General features: G+C 55.8%; 4 protein-coding genes across 4 annotated transcripts; 3 read left to right on the top strand and 1 right to left on the bottom strand.

Annotated features, from left to right (window-relative positions):
• The first annotated feature begins 1,654 nt into the window (after nt 1-1,654).
• Nucleotides 1,655-2,593, top strand: LOC101923214 (histone H5). The gene has a single exon (XM_005232915.4). The coding sequence runs from the start codon at nt 1,836-1,838 to the stop codon at nt 2,406-2,408; it is 573 nt and encodes a 190-aa protein (XP_005232972.2). The 5' UTR covers nt 1,655-1,835; the 3' UTR covers nt 2,409-2,593.
• A 1,928-nt stretch (nt 2,594-4,521) lies between these two features.
• On the top strand, nt 4,522-10,559 carry GCAT (glycine C-acetyltransferase). The gene is made up of 9 exons (XM_005232916.3): nt 4,522-4,795; nt 4,874-5,004; nt 5,583-5,684; nt 6,222-6,368; nt 6,671-6,825; nt 8,602-8,684; nt 9,064-9,235; nt 9,659-9,780; nt 10,201-10,559. The coding sequence occupies exons 1-9, from the start codon at nt 4,537-4,539 to the stop codon at nt 10,350-10,352; spliced, it is 1,323 nt and encodes a 440-aa protein (XP_005232973.2). The 5' UTR covers nt 4,522-4,536; the 3' UTR covers nt 10,353-10,559.
• A 139-nt stretch (nt 10,560-10,698) lies between these two features.
• Nucleotides 10,699-14,142, bottom strand: LOC101917388 (noggin-like). Its single transcript, XM_005232883.4, is given in 2 exon segments — nt 10,699-13,529; nt 13,531-14,142. Coding segments are annotated over 2 exon segments (777 nt in total). The 5' UTR covers nt 14,137-14,142; the 3' UTR covers nt 10,699-13,358.
• Nucleotides 14,142-20,236, top strand: GALR3 (galanin receptor 3). The gene is made up of 2 exons (XM_005232917.4): nt 14,142-17,099; nt 17,720-20,236. Exons 1-2 carry the CDS (start codon nt 16,750-16,752, stop codon nt 18,600-18,602), a joined length of 1,233 nt encoding a protein of 410 aa, XP_005232974.1. The 5' UTR covers nt 14,142-16,749; the 3' UTR covers nt 18,603-20,236.
• Nucleotides 20,237-20,550: the final 314 nt, after the last annotated feature.

The raw sequence follows: 20,550 nt of genomic DNA, 5'->3' as shown, positions 1-20,550 counted from the left end.
GTTAGGAAAAATGAGAGGTCCTTCAGCCCGTCAAAGTCAAAGCGTTGTACAGCAGCCACCAGAGCTTGCTGCCCGTGTGCTCTGTGTGGGGCGGAAAGTGATGTGTTCATTAGGTCTTAAGCAAAAATAAAAACAACCCAGAGGAGGTGGGAGGGTGGCTATTCCTCTCCGCAATTAGGAGCTCTTTGTTCTTAATAAAATCAAGTGGTTTGCAGGTGCTGTGAACTTTTACTGCTCCCAGAATGAAATGGGGTACATGAAAGAGTGGCATCAGGGAGGGAGGCATGAGGGGATGTCCCCAGCAGCCCTTCCACCAGTAGGAAAGCATTAGGGGGCCGAGTGCCTCCTCCTGGGGCAGGGGGCCACTCCGCACCCTCATGTAGTATGTGGGCATGTCAGGGAGGGGGCATTAAATATCTCAATTATTTTTATTTCTATTATTTCTATTTATTTGTATTTATCTATATTTCTATTTATACTCCTGTGCATCCTTGGCCAGTGGTTTTCACGCCCCTGGGCATCCAGGGGACGTTGAGGTTACAGGCAGGTGCTTGCTGTGTATTTTAATGCCCTGCTGAAGCACTTGGGGGTTTGGAGGTGCCAGGGTTCACCGCTGAGCACCGCACAGCGTGTCGGTGGGCACAAGGCAGCTGCGCCCACGTGTTTTTAAGAAACAAGGGGGGAAACATCATCTAAATCCTACAGGCAAGATGGTGACAGCAGCTACATTTAATCTCCCAGAAACAGCCAACCACTCACCCAACTGGGAAAGGATGGCTGATAGTTGCTGCTACATGTTCCTGCTCTGTCCCCTCACAAAGAGGGGTGTGTGTGTGTCCCCCCCAAAAAAGGGGACAGTCTCTTATTTGTGACCTCTGCCACACACATGTGGGGGCTGAGCTGATGTCCCCAAAGCACCTAGTGTGGAGCAAAGAGGGCAGAGGAGGGGGGCAGAGGACTGGGCTGTGGGGTACTACTGCTGAGCCTATTTTGAGCCCAATGCTCTCCCTTTTCTCCTTGGTGTCCCCCTCAATGTCTCCTCTAGTGTCCCTCCTTGCCCCCCCAATGTTCTCCCCTGTGCCCCTCCTTGTCCCCTGATGTTTCTCCCTGTGCCACCCCTTGTGTCCCCCTCTCAAACATCCCTTTCTTACCCCCAGCATCCCCCCTGTGCATCCCTCCACGTGTCTTGATGTTGCTCCAAGCGTCCCTGCTGTGTCCCTGTCTCCCCAGGGTTCCCCCAAGTCCCCTCCCAGTGTCCATCCTTGTTCCCACCCAGTGTCCCCCAAGTGCCCCTCTGTGTCTCCCCCATGCCCCCCCATATCTCTCCTTGTCCACACCCAGTGCCCCCCCCAGAGGGCTCCTCCTTGTCCTGCTCTTGTCTCCTCCAGTGTCCTTCCTCGTCCCTACCCAATATCTCCCCAAATGCTCCTCCTTGTCGCCCAGCGTCCCCTCCAAGTGCTCTGCCTTGTCCCCAGTGACCCCCGCCCGGTGTCCCTCCTTATCCCCCAGCGTCCCCTCCAAGCGCCTCTCCCTGTCGCAGCCCGGCGGGTCGGGGCGTGGCAGGGGACAGCCGGGGACACCGGCGGCGGGCGGGTGGCGCGCGCGGGGCAGTCCTCCCGGCGGTCCGCACCGCGCCTTTAAAAGGCTGGCGGCGGCGACCGCGGCCGCAGAAGCCACGGCGGGAGCGGCACCGGCACCGGCTCCGGCACCGCTGCGGCTGTCACCCACCGCTCCTTCCCAGCCTCTCCCCGCCCAGGGGCGGGGGTCCCGAGCCGGGCGGGCCAGGCTCCCCGCCGTGAGGGAACAGCAGGGCGTCGCGGGGCGAAGCGCTGACCATGACCGACAGCCCAGCCCCGGCCCCGGCCGCCAAGCCCAAGCGGGCCAGGGCAGCGCGGCGGCCGGCAGCCCACCCCACCTACTCGGACATGATCGCGGCCGCCATCCGGGCCGAAAAGAGCCGCGGCGGCTCCTCCCGCCAGTCCATCCAGAAGTACGTGAAGAGCCACTACAAGGTGGGCCAGCATGCCGACGCCCAGATCAAGCTCTCCATTCGGCGCCTGCTCGCAGCTGGTGTCCTCAAGCAGACCAAAGGGATCGGTGCCTCAGGCTCCTTCCGCCTGGCCAAGGCCGAAAAGGCGAAGAAGTCTCCGGCCAGGAAGAGGAAGAAGGCGGCCAGGAAATCCACCTCGCCCCGGAAAGCAGCTAGGCCCAAGAAAGCCAAGTCGTCGGCAAAGAAGCCCAAATCTCCTGCCAGGAAAGCCAGGAAGAAGTCAAGGGCTAGCCCGAAGAAAGCCAAGACAACAAAGACTTTTAAGGTCAAGTCGCTGAAGGCATCCAAACCCAAGAAGGCAAAGCGGTCGAAACCCAAAGCCAAGTCCAGCATCCGGAAATCGCCCAAGAAGAAGTGAGAAGTCTAGAAGTGTTTTGGTACTCTCCCGTTGGTTTCTGTAAATAGCTTTTGCCTTTATCTTTACCCCTTTCTATTGCATTTTATAAAGAATTGATCTATTCCTATCTAGAAATGGCTAAAACCAAAGCAGTTAATGAAAGAAAGAAGGAACATCTTTGGTATGGAGAGTTCCCATTTTAAAGAGTTGCTGGTCTGGGTTTTTATTTTGACGTCTCAAAAATTTCTTGTGTGTGTCTACTTTTTTTTTTTAATGCCAGGCTGATTGTTGTGCGTTGGGAATGATGGTGACTCTGTGTGTCTGTTGAGGCTCTACAGGATTTCAATTCCCAGTCCTGCCCCAGCTCCTGCGAGGCTGCATGTTTGCTGGGGCCGGGCAAAAACTCTGTTGGAGGGGAAGCAGGAACATATGGCTGTAAGAGCCACAACCTTCTCCCAAGGAGGAAAAGGGGCTCTCTGCTCCCTCCTCCGCTGCCCTGGGTCCTTACTGCAGGGCTGATGCGAAGTGTGCCGGGCTGCTGGGTGTGAGGTCTGGCTGGTGCTGGAGATAACTGGCCGGCCAGCTGGGCAATGGGGCTGCCTGCCTGGGGAGCCGCCTCAGCACAGTGGGGTGGTGGCAAGGACTCTTGGGGCAGGGGTGGGATGGAGGAGGTGGAGCACAGCCAGGGTCTGTCCATGTTTGCTTTCAAGCAGTTGGAGGTATCCACCAAGCAGGAAGGGATTGATCCCTGGGGAGAAAGGACAAACAGAGCTATGAGTGGCTTTGCTCCCTGGGGAGGAACAGGCTCAAGCACAGCAACGGGCAGCTCCGCAGGCAGGCAGGGGTGGGCAGCCAGGGCAGGGTAAGGCAAGACTGCTGGGCATGGCTCCGCTATCACCCCAAGGCTCTGGCTTTGTGCCCAGAGGGGACTGGCATGACTCCAGGGCCTGCCTGGCCCCTGCCAGAGCCCCTCCCCAGGCAGGGCTGGGCTGCCTTGACAGCTGGGGCTGGCCGGGAGCCTGCCTGAAGGTCGGCCCTACTGCTCCATAGGGTTTGAGCCTCAGGCAGGAGGTGCCTGATCCTCCTTTGCTAGAGACATCTAAACTCTTATTTGAATGTCAGGATCCTTAACCACCTGTTCCAGGAGCTCTGAAATCCCAGGGCCTGTGGGTGCCCAGTCCCCTTGGACTTGCTGTGCCTGAATCTCATGGGTCCGGGGTCTTCAGTTTCCCTGATGGGAGCTCCCAGATGCATTGGCCCGATGATCCTAAATCACTTGGGTAGATGGGAGCCTTTTAGCCATCAAGGATCCGAAATTATGTAGTTCAGCGTACTGAAATCCTTGGCCTGAGGCACCTAATGCTTTTGGGCTTTTCTTCCTAAGACCCTTGGACCAAAGGCTCCCAGACCACCTAGGCCAAAGACCCTAAGCCCCTTTTAAAAGCCTCGTGCCTAATCCTCCTGGGCATGAGGGGCCTAAACCACTGTGGCCACAGGATTCCCTGGTCAGCTGTAGTGGAGGATGGAGACAGCTGATCCAGCTGGACTCTTTGTGTCTAGACTCGGTGGGCCTGTGGATCACAAACCCCATTGGCCAAACACGCTCAAATTCCTTGGGCTTGGGTATCGAATCCTCTTCAGCTGGTAAATCCTAAACCTCTCAGACCAAAGGATCCTTGGCCACCTCAGCTGGATGCACTCAAATCCTACAGAGCCTTGGTCCATTACCCACTGTGGTAGGCACCCATAAACCACCTAGATGAGAATCCAAGCCACCTGTGCTGAGGACCCCAAATCCTTTAGGTGGGGGCACCTAATGCTCCTGGGCTTGTTGATCCTCAAGGTCCATGTCTTCATGTGTCTTCACCACTGTGTCTTCAAAATCCCTCGGGCCCTAGTACACGACCCCTCTACAATTCCTGAATCCCATGATCGGGGTTCCCCCAAGTCCCTCAGACTCCAGGGATCCCAAATCACCTGTTTCTGGGGTGCCTAAGCCCCCTGGCTCAGAGACTCCCCACCAGCACCTCCTAGCGCAGCTCCCCGCGCCTCCGCGCCGCCGGGGCCGGGTGGGAGGGGGCGGAGCCACGGCGGCGCCCCGCGCCTCCCCCCCGGCCCCGCCTCTCGGGGGGCGGATCCCGGCAGGCCAATGGCGATTGGCCGCGGGGGTACCGCCCCCCGCCGGCGGAGCGGTGCGGGCAGCGGGATGTGGCGCGGCGTGGCGCGGCGGGTGCTGCGGAACGGCGGGGCCGGGAGCCACCGGGCCGCTTCGGGGGCGGCGGCGGCCCAGCTCCGCCGGCGGCTGGAGAGCGAGCTGGAGGACATCCGAGGCGCCGGCACTTGGAAGAGCGAGCGGGTCATCGCCTCCCGGCAAGGTCCCCACGTCCAGTTGGCGGGCGGCGGAGGCGGTGCGTATGGGGCGGCGGGGAGGGCCCTGGACCTTTTCCCCCGGTGCGACACCTGTGCTTCTCCCTCTCTTCCCGCAGGGATCCTCAACTTCTGCGCCAATAACTACCTGGGGCTCTCCAGCCACCCCGAGGTGATCCGTGCTGCCGTGGAGGCCCTCGAGAAGTTCGGCGCTGGGCTGAGCTCTGTCCGCTTCATCTGCGGTACCCAGGTACCGGGCGCCGGGGCAGCATCCCCTGGTCCAGGGTCGCCTTCCTCAGGGGCTCCGCTCAGACTCCCCACTCAGCACTTGCATGCGTGCACCACGCTAAGGTACACATGGCTGCCTGGAAAAAAAGCCTGCCAAAAATCTGGAAATATGCCAGCTTAAACCCTTACAGCCCCTCAGAGAGCAAAGAAACTAAACACCTCCCTGAATTCAGAAAATGAATGTCTTTTTCTCTCCCTTAAGGGCCAAAATTACAGCACGTCTGAGTTCAAGTGGCTCAGACAAACCATCCTGGAGCCCTTTCAGAGCACCAGCTGGTTAAGGGCAGAGAAAACTCAGAGCTGCTTCCCCATGGGTGGGGAGCTTGGAGTCTTCCTCCTATGCTTCTGGCATCCAAACCCATAACCACATTTTAGGGCTGCGTTTGCAAACGCTTGCCGAACACAACTAACTTCTCCCACGCACACACACCTTTTCTGGATAAAACCTGGCTGTTCCCTCCCTTTGCAGTCAGCGTCTGCAAAGGGCAAGTGAGAACTTGTCGTGCCCCTCGGTGATGCTTGCTCCTCTCTTCTCTTTAGAGCATACACAAGGACCTGGAGGAGAAGATCACACGTTTCCACCGTCGGGAAGATGCCATTCTCTATGCCAGCTGTTTTGATGCCAATGCTGGTATCTTTGAGGTTAGTAGGGCTTTCCTTGTGTTGTGCATGGAGGAGGGAGGTGGCAGCAATGTGCCTGCCAGTGCTTTCCAGAGGCTCTGTGATGTGAGGTCTGTGCTGCAGAAAAGATGGCAGTGACCAGTGGTGGAGAACCCTGACTTGGTGCTCTTGGACTGGAGAAGCCATGCGGAGCTGTTTAATCAGCCCTCACCTCCCCCTTCCCCAGCCAGCTCCAGATTTCGGGGAGAGCTCACATTTCCTGGGAGGTCTGTTCCCCTCCTTGTAGCATAGGCGGGGCGGAAGGGGTGATCCCCCAGGCTTTCTAGGGAAAAGGAAGGGAGGTTTTGAGCCCAGAAGCCACAGACAGGAGCCTGGCCTAAGGGAATCAGGGGATATAGTGGCTGGGAAGGAAAGCGGAAAGTTTAGCTGTGCGTGCCAGGAGAGACGTGGCAGCTGCAATCAAACGCAGCCTTGTCTTCTGCACTGAGGGAGGCTGGAAGATCTCAGTGAGGTGGCACCCTGGAGCAAAGGATGATCCTTTCTGTTCGGCATGGCCAGACCCTCCTGACCGCAGAGGATGCAGTGCTGTCAGATGAGCTGAACCATGCCTCCATTGTTGATGGGATCCGCTTGTGCAAGGCTAACAAGTACCGCTACAAGCATGTGGACATGCAGGACCTGGAGGCCAAGCTGCAGGACGCACAGGTACGGAGGTCTGCTCCCACCCAATGAGAGGGTGCTCATTTAGCTGTGCTGCCTGCGCAGTAACCAGCCCCAAAGGGTGAGCTCTGCCCTTTCCCATGCAATAGGCATTGGTTTTCCCAGTAGGCACAGGTAGGCATGGGTAGGCAAGGTGGGGGAAGCAGCTGGTTGCAATGCAACCCTCCCCCTCTTGGTTAGATCTATCCCTTCCCTACAGGAGCTGGACTGTGTCCTGGTCTCCTTCGCCAGCCCCTCTCCTCAAGGTGTCGTCTTCACCCCTGAGGATGCTGCTCTCCCTCCCATAGAAATACCGTCTGCGGCTGGTGGCCACCGATGGTGCCTTCTCCATGGACGGTGACATTGCACCCCTGAGGGAGATGTGCCAGCTGGCCCAGAAGTATGATGCCCTGGTCTTCATTGATGATTGCCATGGCACAGGCTTCCTGGGACCCAATGGCCGGTAAGCAGCCGTTTCAACCCTCTTTCTCCCTTTGACCCTAAACTACCTCTGAAGCAAGGCCAAAGGTGCTGATGACCAACACATTTTTGTGTGGAGACTCCTGGAGCCACCATTTCTTGCGCCCCACCTTTGGAGCATCTGAGGTCATTGAAGGGAGATACTTGAGCAATGATCCGTTTCAACGTGACAGCTGCTTCTCAGTGTGTAAGGGGTGGTGCGACCATCTCGTCTATCTCTCCTGGCAAGCAGTTGGACTTCCTGATTTCCCAGTCCTTCTCCTCTCAGATATCACTTTCAAATGCTTGGGTCTAGGGCGTTTTGTGGAGTTGGCTTGCACAGATTTATTAATTCTCTCAGGGCAGCTTTTCTCTTCATCCCCTGGAGATCCTCCAGATGCCAATCAGTGCACTTGCTGCATGTGTTTGCCAAGAAAAGATGCTTCACATGCTTGGTTTTTCAGGCACATGAGTGCCAAGTGTGGTCCTTGTGTGGTCCTTCCTGCTCTTTACTGTAAGGTAGAGACCCGTGTGAGGCAACACCTGTGGGAATGAGCAATGGGTCCCCCCTCAGATGGAGGGATAGTGCAGGAGATGAGGAGAAAGCTATCTCTGAAAAAGCCAAAAGTTGCTCTATGAAGAGCTCCCTTCCAGCTCTCTCCTGTGTAGACGGATTTCATGTGGGAAGCTGGTGAATCCACATCAAGCTGTGAAATGGGTGAAAAGTGAGAAATAAGCAAGAAAACTTGTCTCATTTTCTCACCAAGGCCATGGCAAATGCTTCATCCTGGATCATAATGATGGTGCAAGAGGCAATTTTAAGAGAAGGGTTGCCACTCCTGGTGGCACTTCATCACTAATGCAAGAGGTAGTTGTGCTGAGCTTTAATATATTCCAGACCCTGTAGCTGCACTAAGCCTTCTCAAATTTAAGTCTTCATAAGGAAGAAATCATGGGATGGTCTGGTTGTCTTGTAATCTTCCTTTCTTGGGGCATGGTAGCCATCCTGTGAGTTGAAGTAGGCCTCATTTGTGTGTCCCAGTAGGCTCAGTTGTCCCACCAGCTGCAAAAACAACTGTTTGACTGCACTGAGGTGTGTAAGTGCACAAGAGTTTGAGGGAGAGGGAATGATTACTGAGTGCTTCATGTATTATGCTAGTTTCAGTCTGAACCTGATGCTGTTGTCTACAACCCTGTGTTTCAAGAGAGGCAACAGCTGGGTGGCCATGCTCCATCCTGCCTTTTTGGGCTGGAGGACATGAAGCTGCAGAGCACGTTTGCAAAGCACGTTTGCCATGTCCGGTTGGTTCCACTAGCATAGACTTTTACATGGATGCTTTAGGCCTGTGTGCTTTTAGTGCAGCACACCAGCGATGTGCACAGCCCACCTCAGAGGACATCAGCTACTCTAGCCAGGCAACTGGTTTTTCCTGGTGTATGCTAACGGTGTGGCATGTCAGAGGTATGTGCAAGACCTATGTTGACAGCTAGTGCTCTGTTTGAACTATTAAACTTCTGTGCAGGAGGTTTGAGCACTCTGTCATCTGTAAGGGTTTTAAACCCCACGCTCTTACCTCCATAGATGCTAGCTTACCCTTTCTGCAGAAGGGAAGGTCAACACTTGGGTTGGACTGCCACAGGGGGTGTTTTTCCTTTATCAGAAGGGAGGACGCCAGAGACCTGACTGGCAGCGCTTTGTTTCCCTTGAGACATCAGGGGTAGAGCAGCTTCCCTGGTGCATGCTGGCACCACTGATAATGTGACATTCCTTTTTCTGCAGGGGTACTGATGAGCTCCTGGGAGTGATGGACAAAGTCACCATTGTCAACTCCACCCTGGGAAAAGCTCTTGGAGGAGCTGCAGGTGAAGGCGTTTTCCTGTTGAAGGCCCTCCATGCCCTAAAGAACTCCACAGCATCACTTTGATGTTTCCTTCCTCTGCCTAATGATAGAGCAACAAATGCATGTTGTCCTTTTTTTACTGGGAGCATGAAGCTCAATTTGCTGCAGGGTCAAGAGAGGTCTTGTCATGTGCTCCTTCCACTGTCATCTTCCCCTTGCATTTGCTTTTGGGGTCAAGGTGGAAGCTCTTGGTAAAAGGTATCAGCTGTGATTTTCTTTAGGCCTGGTTTGTACTGAAATTCCCGCTGTAGTTGACAGGTTGGCTTTATCAAGCACCCCCCCCCGCCCCTGAACAGGTCACCCTGGGGTGCCTTGTCCATTTATCTTTCCTCCATCTGCAGGTGGGTACACAACTGGCCCCAAACCCCTCATCGATTTGCTCCGCCAGCGTTCCCGCCCGTACCTCTTCTCCAACAGCCTACCCCCTCCTGTGGTGGCCTGTGCATCCAAGGCCCTGGACCTGCTCATGGAAAGCAATGCCATTGCACAGTCCATGACTGCCAAGACCCAGCGGTGAGTGGGCCATATTGGGGTGGGAGCAGGGGGAGAGTTTCGTTAGGAGTGAGTTGTCTTTGTGTGTTTATTCACCCCCCAGCGATAACCATGAAGGTAGTTTGCAAGTCATGGCCAGGGGGTGCTCAGGGGAAACCGCAGGATGTGCCTCTGTCAGACACATGTGCAGGCAGGTGTGTCACCTCTGGATGCGCTGCATGCTGAGGCACACCTGCCACTCAAGCAGCTGCAGTCACATGGAGCTGAGCAGGATATGGCAGGAGGTCACTCCAAAAAGAGATCCCTTCCCTGCACAGGAGATGCGTGGTGGAGCAAAACCACACCCAGCCCTCGGTGTCCCCGGCTCCCAGGGGAAAGCGAGTCAGCAGTCCTCAAGGACAGGGGTGATGAGGTTTTTACTCATCCTCTTGTTCTCTTCACCAGGTTCAGAAGCAAGATGACAGCAGCCGGCTTCACCATCTCAGGGAAAGACCACCCCATCTGTCCTGTCATGCTTGGGGACGCTCGGCTGGCTGCGGTGATGGCTGAGGACATGCTGAAGAGAGGTGAACTGGGGAGGGAGCTCTGGATGCAGACACATGGCTTGAGGGAAGGGACAGCTGGTGGTGGTACTACCACCATCCCTCCTCCAGAGGATGTTCCTGCATGAAATCTGTTATTTCTCTACCCTCCAGATGCAAATGTCCTCTAGGTCTCTCCCAGATATTGCTGACTTTACCTTCTTTCTCTGTTGGAGGGGTATGTGTTAAATTAGCCCTCCTGTCCTGACATGCTGGACTCCATCCCCACCACTGGCCCTAACCTTCAGTTCCATGCTGGGAGGAGATGCCACTAGAAAACCCTGAAGCCTGGAAATGGTTACTGAGAGGGGAGGAAGGATCCAAAAGCCTTTCTATCACCCAGTACCACCTCAGCCTCCCTCACTCCCTCCCAGCCAGTTCCAACTCCCTGTGTTTCCTCCCCAGGCATTTATGTCATTGGATTCAGCTACCCTGTGGTCCCCAAAGGAAAGGCCCGCATCCGGGTCCAGATCTCAGCCGTGCACAGCAATGAGGACATTGACCGCTGCGTGGAAGCCTTCACTGAGGTGGGACGGAAACACGGAGCGCTGCCTTAAGGGGCCAGCAAATACCTCCTCTGGCACTGTCCCTGCTCACAACCAAATACATGTACTGGGAGAATGGGCTTGAGCAGCATGCTGCCAAGAGCAGGACCGATCCTCAAGACATCACAACCTGCAGGAAGCTGTGGTTGTTGCATCGTGCTGGCAGCAGCACTGGCAACGAGCTCATGTGTCATTAAAGCAGTCCTGCAGTGCAGCACATATTTGGCTCTTGTTTTCTCATCCAGGAGCTGCAGCCCATCCCCATCCTCTCTCCCTCTGACTGGACACTCTGCTGTGTCTTCCCTGAAGCCTCAGTCTGGGTGCTGAAGCTGTGCAGCTCCTGCTCTCTTGTGCCGATGGAAATGTAGCATTGCTGGTATGCCTGAGATCACCTGCTTCCTCCACGCTCTCCTGTGGGTCCAGCAGTGTTGGTCCAGCAGTGTCACCCCGGCAGATCTGCCACCTGTAATTCCCCACCAAGGCAGGGGAGTTTCCCAAGGCAACCCATGCCACCAGTGGCTGGTTTGGGAAAGAGGACATAAGCCAGCCGAAGCTCTGGTCCTCCTTTCTCCCCTTCTCACTCTCAAGTGTTAGGTGTCAGGCTTGCTTGGTCCTGAGGGCCAGCTGTAAGGCTTTGCCCATCACTGTGGTGCTCCCAAATCTGCCCTGGGAGCTGCATCTTGCCCCAGAGAGGCCATTGGGCAGCAGATAAGCCAAAGCAGCAGAGACCTGCAGCATGGCAAGAGGACCTGGGACTGAGGCTGGGGGCGGAACAAGTGACAGAAAATTTTACTCTGTCAGGTGCAATTTTCCCGCAGCAGAGAATATACAGCAGGCTGAGATCTCTGGATTTGTTCCTCCACACTGTGCTGGGGTAGCTATTTGCTGCTTAGGCAGGAACAAGTGGGTCCTGGGCATTTCTCAGGATTGCTTTATTTGCATTGGTTTTGCTGCAGATGAGAAATCACATGTGTCCTGCTGTCTGCCCACATGCTGAGCTGAGTACCATCTGCCTGCAGCCACTGCCAGACTCCAGCTGAAATGAGGGTGTGCTGTGCTTGGGTGCTGGAGTGCTGGGTCACATCAGCAAAGACTTGCTCCAGAAATGCTAACTGCTATTAGGCAGTCAGACAGCAAGCTACAGGGCAATAACACGTCTGACCTGAACTGCTGCAGAAGAATACAGAATTTAATCCAGGGCTGTAAGGCTTTACAAGAAACGGAGGGCTGGGAAGAAATGCATTTTCCATAGAGTTGCCACTGGATCTTGTTAGGGCAGCTAGCAGTGTAACTGTGTGCTGATTTTATTTAATTTTCCATCTGCACAGGGCCCTGAGCTCAGCCTGCTGATAAAGTGTGATACGGAGTTCCTTTTGTGTGGCACCAGGCCCTCATGGTGCTGCAAACCATTCCCCCTTATCAACGGGCACCATTTTGGGAACGGGGAATGTAGTGGGGAAACAGCAGGGGGTTGAGCTCAGGCCCTTGTTGCAACCTGGAGGAGATGACACTTGAGCCAGATGGGCTTTGGTTCAGGGGGTTTGAGTCCCTAAACTGCATCACTGCTGTTTTGAGCCTGATGCATGTGCACCCCCTACTTGGCCCCCGCTACTTGCACATCTCCACCACACACCTGTACCATGCTCCCTCCCTCCCTTCCTCCTGCTGGTCCCCAGCCCAGGCCTCCCCCTCTCCCCTGGGCTTCTGCAGGCAGCCCTGCTGATGTCTCTGCTGAACTCAGGGAACCCAACGCAAGCAGTTTAACCCTGCTCCAGCTTTCAAGTCCTCCTCAGTGGGAGAGCAGACATACAGATGTTTCACTGCTCAGCTGCGAACAAAAGCAGCAGCAGCCTCCCTCCCCTGCAATGCACACACTTGTTTTCATGTACATGTGGGCTCCCTGCTTCTCCTCCTCCTCCTCACCAGGCATCCTGACCTCAGTCTCTCTCAGGCCCCTCAGCACCCAACCCCCCACGCTCTGGCTGCCTCTCCGCCTGCTTCAAGGCCAGGCTCTGCAGCAGACTGCAGTTTGCACGGCACAGGGAGCTCTGGAGCCTGGGGAAAGCAAGAGGGTCAGATGATGGCATGCTGGAAATGAACAATGCAGTGCCCATCGACTGCAGGCATCATGTTAATATTGCATTCCCATGGAAAGCCTCCAGCTCTTTATTTCTTCAAGACCTGTCCTAGGTCCAATCTGCAGCTCTTTGCAGCTTTTAGCCAAGAAAGCATAGGACTTTTTGCTGGGTGGAATGTAGAGGCAGACACCTCTTTTTGAGGATGCAGTTCCCACGCCTCACTCACTGACCCACCCGTACGCTACTCTGCCAGGCTTCCTCCCAGGTCTCAAGCCATCACCCTGCACACCATGCGGGGTAGGTGTGGGATGCCTGTATCTCACACATCGTACATTCAAGCAGGGGACTGTGCTGTCCCATCCCGCTTGTCTACACACCCACCCTGACAGATGCTTCCAGCCCTCGGTCCCTGCCCACCCTTCCCTTCTTCCACCCTCACCAGGCCACCTCGTTGCAGTCCCAAACCTGCCCTCCTTCCTGCTGACACCCTCCAGCCCTATCTCCACAGTCTCCACCCTGAGCTGCAACCCACCTCCCCCTACCATTTTTCCGTGGCATCCCTCTGCCCTCACTCACTGCCCGCAGTCCTGCCCAGGCAGGCAGCGATGCCTCAGCTTGGGCAGAGACCACCAGGGCTGATGCAGCTGGGGTCTGAACCTCCCGCTGGGTGCCACAATTTTCCCATCCCATATACTTTGCAGGAGATAAATGCTGCACAAGGGCTTTCACTGCCACTAATGCCTCCCTGTGCTGCCCAGGGGTTTTGGCAAGAAACAGTAATGACTGCAGCTGATCCCCACTTCCCTTCTGGAGGTTTATTTCTCCGTTTGGGGGATTATCTGCCCAGCTCCCTGGCCCTGAGGGTAAGTCCAGGCAGCTGCTCACCTTTTCAGGCCATTTGTTTGCAAGACCAGGTACCAGGGGGTCCCTCCGCAGCCCCTCAGCGGCAGGACAACTTGCAGGCGGCCACCACGGGGTAGGGGATCTGCTGCCAGGCGCAGTGCAAGGGGCCGGGGGACTGTGGTCCCCAGCAATGCCAGGCCAGCAGCTTGATGTGGGTGACCTGCGCAGGGCGGCAGGTCATGCCAGGGGGCCAGGAGCAGCTGGGGGGGGCCGGTGTTGCAGGCGGTGTGGCGCACCCAGCGGGGCCAGAAGACGGGTCCCAGGTCAACCCAGGCAGAGGTGAGGCGACAGGCGGCCTGCTCCACCAGCCACTGCCGCAGGCGGTGGGCCAGGGCCCCCGGCAGCTCAGGGGGCAGCCCCGGGCTGGGCGGCAGCAAGGTGGGCAGCTCCAGCCCCTCCACCTCGCGCCACAGCTTGCGGCGGTAGCGCCCAGCACCCTCCGCCAGGTCCCGGCTCAGGGACTCCAGGTTCTCCTTGAGGATGCTGCCGTTGTGGCCCCAGGGCTCCTCAATGGCCATCCAGAAGGGGTCGAAGGCCGAGCCCAGGAGCCGGCGCAGCCGCCCGGGCTGCAGGTGCCGGGGCTTGGGGGAGTAGCGGTAGTCCTCGGGGGAGAGCGACAGGCTGTAGGGCCGCACCGGGGCCGAGGGGCAGCTGCGCAGCAGATGGGCAGCAGGATCAGTGGTGCTGGACATTGGCAGCAATGGCTCCTGGGATTCTTCCAGAGATGGCGGCGGGCTCAGGGCGCCCGGCAGCAGGAGCAGGCAGAGGAGGAGGAGGAGGAGGAGGAGAAGGCAGCTGCGGTGCGGTCCCTCCATGGCGTGTGGTGCTGAGGCAGACAGTGCCAGTCTGCGGGCTTGTGCTCTGCTGCATCCCCTGGGTTATCACCGTGTCCTGAGGCACAGCCTTCCCCTTTTCCCTGGTTACGGTGGCGGTGGCTGATAGCGAGCCGGCAGGGACACCTCGCTCCCTCCTGCCGGAGCGGCAGGCGGGAAGGACAGGCCATGTTGTCCCTCCTGCCAGGCCAAGGGATGATGCCAACAGGGGCATCGGGGCTGCTGTAGAGGGGAAGGGGCCAGCACCTCCTCCTCCACATCCTGCTCCAGCATTTGAGGAGGCATCCAGGATCTTTCCAGTGAAAGGAAGCTGGTGGCCTTCAGGTCTTGTCAGGAAAGGACTATCAAGCCACGCTCAGCCTCAGCACACCTGGAAGTCTGCAAGGCACAAATCCCACTGCAGGGGTGGACATGGCTGGCAGCAGGAGGGCTGCGTGGGTCACTGTCACCTCTTGCCACATCAGTGATGAAGCTGAACCTCCGGAGATGGTCCCCCTGGATGGCTTGTCCTCCCTCCCTGCACTGCAGTGCCCCAGAAATGCTGGTGGAGGGCAGACCTGGGCTGGATGGAACCCCAAATCTGCTTTCCCCTCCTTCTCCGGGTCAGACATTGTGGGAGATACTTGGTCTGCTCTGTGCCATGCTACTAATAATTAATTAATAAGAGCTAGTAACATCAATTAATTGCTAATACTCCAAGGACAGGGCAGGGGCCAGGCTCACCATGGTGGGATATTAATGTTCCCTTGAGGTGCTGGGCAACATGTCCTGAACACGCAGCATTGAGGGGTGACTGCAAGGCCCACAGGGGTCCATGGGACCCCGCCCCCCTCCATCCTTCCTCTCCCACCGGAGAGCAGTGGGCTTTTTCTCTGCCACCCCCTCCTCACTGGAGCAGGAAGCGGCTGAGCCTGCTGGAAGGCTGGGCAGAGAGGAGTTAACTCCAAATCCAACCTCAGGGAGAGGGGAAAAAAAACACAACAGAGATCAATGGATCAGCAGCAAGAGCAGAGGGAGGGAAAAGGGGGAGACAGCGAGAGAAGAGCTTCAGAACGAGAGAGACTCGTGGGGGAGCCAGGAGAAGAGAGAGCAGAGCTGGCGGCAGGCAGGAGGAGGCAGCGGAACACCAGGCAGGGGTGACAGTGCTGCCTCGCCAAACTATTCGGTGGCCCTTATCCTCCTCTCCACCACTGCTGCCTGGGCTGGACCGGAGGTCTCCCCTGAGCAAGCAGCAAAACTGCAGGCCCTTCCTCGCAGAGGTGAGTGCCAGCTTGCCAAGCTGAGAGATGGCCTCGGGCTCCCTGAGCAGGGACACATGGGTGCCCAGAGGTTCCCCATAGTCTATGTGTGAGGTGCATGCACAAGGGGAGACAAGGACATCCCATGGGGGCAGGTGGAGGGCCAGATAGTTACCAGTAGGACAGGGGGGACTGCAGAATCAGAGAGGCAGGGACGACGACGTTTTGGTGTGATACAGAGAGGCCGCTGAGTAGGAGAAGTAGTATGAGCTGAGGGATGGGGGAGCATGCAGTGAAGGAGCTTGCATGACCCAAAAAAGAGTTAATTGCATGTCAACAGTTGCTAGATAACGTGTCTTTCCCTCCTGGTTGCTGCTCAGCGAAGGACAATTTGTTCTAATGATAGCACAACATGGGGAAGGCTTGTTAGGACATAGGCTGTTAATGCACCCCACCTGAGTGTTGCTCAGGGCTGGAGGAAGTTTTGGAGCAAATCACAGTATTTTGAGCTGCAGTAATAGTGTGCTTCTTCACAATGGTCATTGTGTTGTGTTTCAGGCAACACTGAGGTCTTCCCCTTATCCTCTCCTAGCTGCCACCATCCAACCTGTGACCACCTCTCAGCATCAGGAAAAGGTGCCCTAAGGTGCCCTTCCTCCATAGAGCATAACTATACTGCACAGGGAGCAAGGAGCAGCCAGTTCTGGGGTGGAAGTGGTCCCAGCTTAAGGAGCTTCCTTGAGGCAGGAGTATGGTGGGGTGCTGCTGCTGTGGGGTGTCATCAGGTCTCCGCTGCCAGAGATGGCACAGCCCTAAGTTGATGTGCCAGGACCACTCTCAGCCCACGTGGGACCACCACCCCCTTCCCCGTGGCCTTGCAGCTGAGCCCTGTTAACATCAGCTAGGATTTAGACTTGCCAAAGCAAGCAATCCCAAGAGGTTTAGCAGTTTTGGGATTGTAGGAGGAATGTAGGGGAGGCCAGGCAGCAGGACAGGGCTTGAGACAGCTTCAGAGGGCTGGGAGCACAGGAGATGCCATGGTGGGGATGTGAATCTGGGCAGGAGAAGAGGGCTTCAGCTCCACTCAAGCCAGGCAGATGTGAACTGACTGATCCCAACGGCATTCTTGCCAGTAACGCCATGAGGATCTTGGTGTCATCACTTAATTGTCTGGTTGGGATTGGCATCTCTGGGAGAAACATGGGCATCAAACAAAGGCCGGGATCAGGCACCAAAGGGCCAGAGCTCGGGTGGCCACTGTGGTCAACACACCATCCAGCACCCACATGCCCATGGCCCTGCACAGGTGCTGTGTCTCCCTTTCCCCCCATGCAGGTCCCCACGGTCAGATGGGGAGATGTCAGGGGGATGGAATGCCTCTTCTGACAGCCCGGAGCTACGAGCAGCAGGGATCATTGTGCCTGTCATCTTCTCCCTCATCTTCCTCCTGGGTACTGTAGGGAATGGACTGGTGCTGGCTGTGCTGCTGCGGAACGGCCAAGTCAAGTACAACACCACCAATCTCTTCATCCTTAACCTGGCCATGGCCGACCTGTGCTTCATCATCTGCTGTGTCCCCTTCCAGGCCACCATTTACACCCTGGATGGGTGGCTCTTTGGGGCCTTTGCTTGCAAAGCTGTGCATTTCCTCATCTACCTCACCATGTATGCCAGCAGCTTCACCCTGGCCGCCGTCTCTGTTGACAGGTAAGTGCCCCCTTCCCTTTGAGTCCCTTAGCTCAGGGACAATGTGTTTGCCACTCTTGATCTAAGAGGTGGGGGAAAGGCCAGTCCTTACCCTGTTGAGCATCCTGTAATAAGCAGGTAGGGTCTCCCCAGAGGCAGGGACAGCAGGACCAGCAGAGCCAGCCTCTCCAGGTCCACGTGCCCTCTCCCATCACCAAGCCAAGTTCTCGGCCTGGTTACCCAGCCCTTACTTGGGAAGGAGGAGTGCAGGCATGTGCTGAGGTTTGGTGCCCACCACACAAAAAACAAGAACCGCAAAAGCCCCAGGGCATGAAACATACCACAGGAGAAACATCCCTCTGGATCCTGCTCTTATCCTTCTCTTCCCTGGTTCAAGAGGCATGCTGCTTGTCCTTCCCAAGCTAGCACAGCAGAGCAGGTGACAGAGATCCCAGACCTGCTGGTTGGGATGACCCTGATCCCCATGTGAATTCACCCTAACACCCCTTACCAAGAGAAGTGGGAGAGATGAGTGGCTGCATGGGAAGGAGTGCACAGATGGCAGCTCCACAGGGCAGGAGAGACACCTCATCTCACCCGTGTTGTGTTCGGTCTCTCCTTCTCCTTCCTCTCCTCGTTAGGTACCTGGCTATTCGCTATCCACTGAAGTCCCGGGATCTCCGCACCTCCCGAAATGCAGGAGTGGCCATTGTAGCAATCTGGTCACTGTCGCTGCTCTTTGCAGGGCCTTACCTCAGTTACTACCAGATTGTCCATTACCAAGGGGTGCCCATCTGCATCCCCATCTGGGAGGACCAGCGCCGAAAGGTTCTGGACATCCTCACATTTGTCTTTGGATACCTCCTGCCCGTGACTGTGGTAAGCCTGGCATATGCCAGGACCATCAAGTTCCTGTGGACCTCCGTAGACCCCATAGAAAGGATCTCGGAGTCCCGGAAGGCCAAGTGTAAGGTCACCAAGATGATTGTGGCTGTGGCCATCCTTTTCTGCCTCTGTTGGCTGCCCCACCACCTGGTCATTCTGTGCTTTTGGTTTGGCCACTTCCCCTTCAACCAAGCGACTTACGCTTGCCGCTTGGCTTCCCACTGCCTTTCGTATGCCAATTCCTGCCTCAACCCCATTGTCTACGCCCTCATCTCCAAGCATTTCCGCAAGCGTTTCAAGCAGGTCTTCACCTGCCTCTTCCAGAACAAGACCAGGAAGAAGAGGAAGAGAGTTGGAAAGAAAGTCCACGTGGTCAATGTGGATAAAGGTTTCACCAACAGCATCAGAGGTTTCTATGGAGGCAACACTGAGGTGACTGAGGTCCCAGAGGAGAACACCAGGAAGAGGGACCCTGAAGGTGCCAGTCATGCCAAAGCATGGTCTCACCAGCTACAAGATGCCATGGTCTCTGTTCAGAAGGAGCTACTGGAGGAGGAAAGTTTGGCAACAGCTGGCCATCCCCTAGCCATGACCCCTCCAAGAGGAACTCGGGAGTTTCTGACTGTTCGCTACAGATGAACAAAGTGAAGAAACCCGTTTTCCAGCCATGAGTAGCCACTCAATTCCCAAACAGGAAGAATAGTGTGGGGCAGAGGGGAATGGATGCAGCAGAGCCACTGAAGGATCCTGTGGCCACAGTTAACCCATTGTCCCCACTCAACCTCACTCACTGGCCCACAGCATTCATATAGGAATGACACAATCCACCTGTACGTATGCAGAATGGAGGGACATGTTAATGTGATGCCAAATGACCTGGGTGGTATTCCTGCAACAGGCCTCCATTTCCCTTCTTCCTAACTTGCTGATTTTGTGTAGCACCTTGAAACTCTCAAGAAGGAGGCAACCAAAATGAAAACATCGTGGTAGGAAATCCAGACTGTTAAGGGCACATCAGAGCATGGGTGGGAAGGGTAAAGAGAGGGCATAGGGACCTGAGTGTGAACAGGGTAGCTGGCAGCCTCTCCCCTGGGCAGCCCCAAGCAGTGAAACACTGTCTGCTGCTCACATGTCCTTCTTTTCCCTTGTCCACCTCCATTGTCTTTGCCTCTGCAACCACATCACAGGACTTTTGCCACACCGGCTGATGTACAAGGAAGCCAGCTGTCTGTGCCAACAGCTTGATGATGCAAACTCCACAGCAGTCACTAGTCATACTCAAATGATTTCTGCCATGACAGGTGAAGAATGGAAAGGCTTGTGTGTGGACACCTCTGCATGCCTCCTTTCTGCACCTATGGCATCTCTGAAGTTCAAAGAGGAAAGGACTATCTGTCCAGCCTCTTCTCTCCACCCTGCCCCACCAGAAGTACTCACTGGAGGATGTTTGCTAGAGCTCTGTTCCACCTGGCTTTAGCTCTTGCAAGCAGATCCTGCAGGATCCTGTCCCAGTTCATAGTCCTGCTCGCAGTTCAGAAATATTTGATAGCCATCCTCAGTTCTTCCTAAACAAACCTGGTAACGCCTCCTTCCACCACATTGCTCCACCTGATCAATGCCTCTGCTTACTTTCTGTCTGTCTTTTGCAAATTCCTGAGGGATTGCTACCTCCTCTGTGATCTTTCTTGGCTACTCAGTTTCATCCCTTCTTTCTGGGGTTTAAGGACCTGTTACTCTCTGAGCAGTGACGTTATTCACTGGTATTAGCCCCATGTGTGTGGTTTACTGACTTGGACAGACATTTTTTTCCATGTGATGGTGATGATTATGAGTGAATTGATGGCTGTCACCAAAGCAGAAGAAAGTAGCCAAGCTGCAAAACGAGCTGTGGAGCCAGGTGACAGTTGTGGTGAGGCAAAGGAGGAAGAAACAGGTTGATCACAGCCACGTGCACTTGATTAAATCCTGTCTCCTCAGTACTCCATTTTACCTGATGGAGAGGGCTTCCAGGAGAGCATGAAGCCAGCACTGCCCAGCGGATTGGGACACCTTCCAAGACAGCCATGGTTGTGAGATTGCTGATGGAGCCATGTCCGCTAGAGAGCAAAACTTGCCCCTGCTCTGTCCCTGCTGCCTCAAGCAGCTGCTGGGAAGCCTTTAGCTATAGTAGCAGCTCAATGATACCCTGCTGCAGAGCCAACAGTCCCCCGGGCCTGCCAGTGGGAAGGATGGGAAGTACCATGGGGATGGCAGGGTGGGACAAGAAATCGCATTCACCAGAAGATATTGGAATTTGTCCCTGGCTTGACCTTAATAAATGCTGGTAATTTCCTTCTCCTGCTGTGTTTACTGTGTGTTGGATACAATTTCTGGGCGCTGGGCTCTGCAGTTTGGGCTGGAGGTGGTGGAGGCTGTTGAGCCATCTGACCACTGTCTGGTGCTCCCAACTCACTAGCAGGGCACATTTTTGTCTGATGTTGCAGACACTGAAGAAATGTATAGCAGAAGCAAAGCTGAAGGTTTTAAGATGGATCCAGCACTGCTGGTATTCAAGAGAGAGTCGTAGAAGAGGAGACAAAAGCAGAGA

This window comes from Falco peregrinus, chromosome 6 (genome assembly GCF_023634155.1).
Source record: "Falco peregrinus isolate bFalPer1 chromosome 6, bFalPer1.pri, whole genome shotgun sequence".
NCBI classification, from domain to species: domain Eukaryota; kingdom Metazoa; phylum Chordata; class Aves; order Falconiformes; family Falconidae; genus Falco; species Falco peregrinus.
This window is presented reverse-complemented; position numbering and strand designations above follow the sequence as displayed.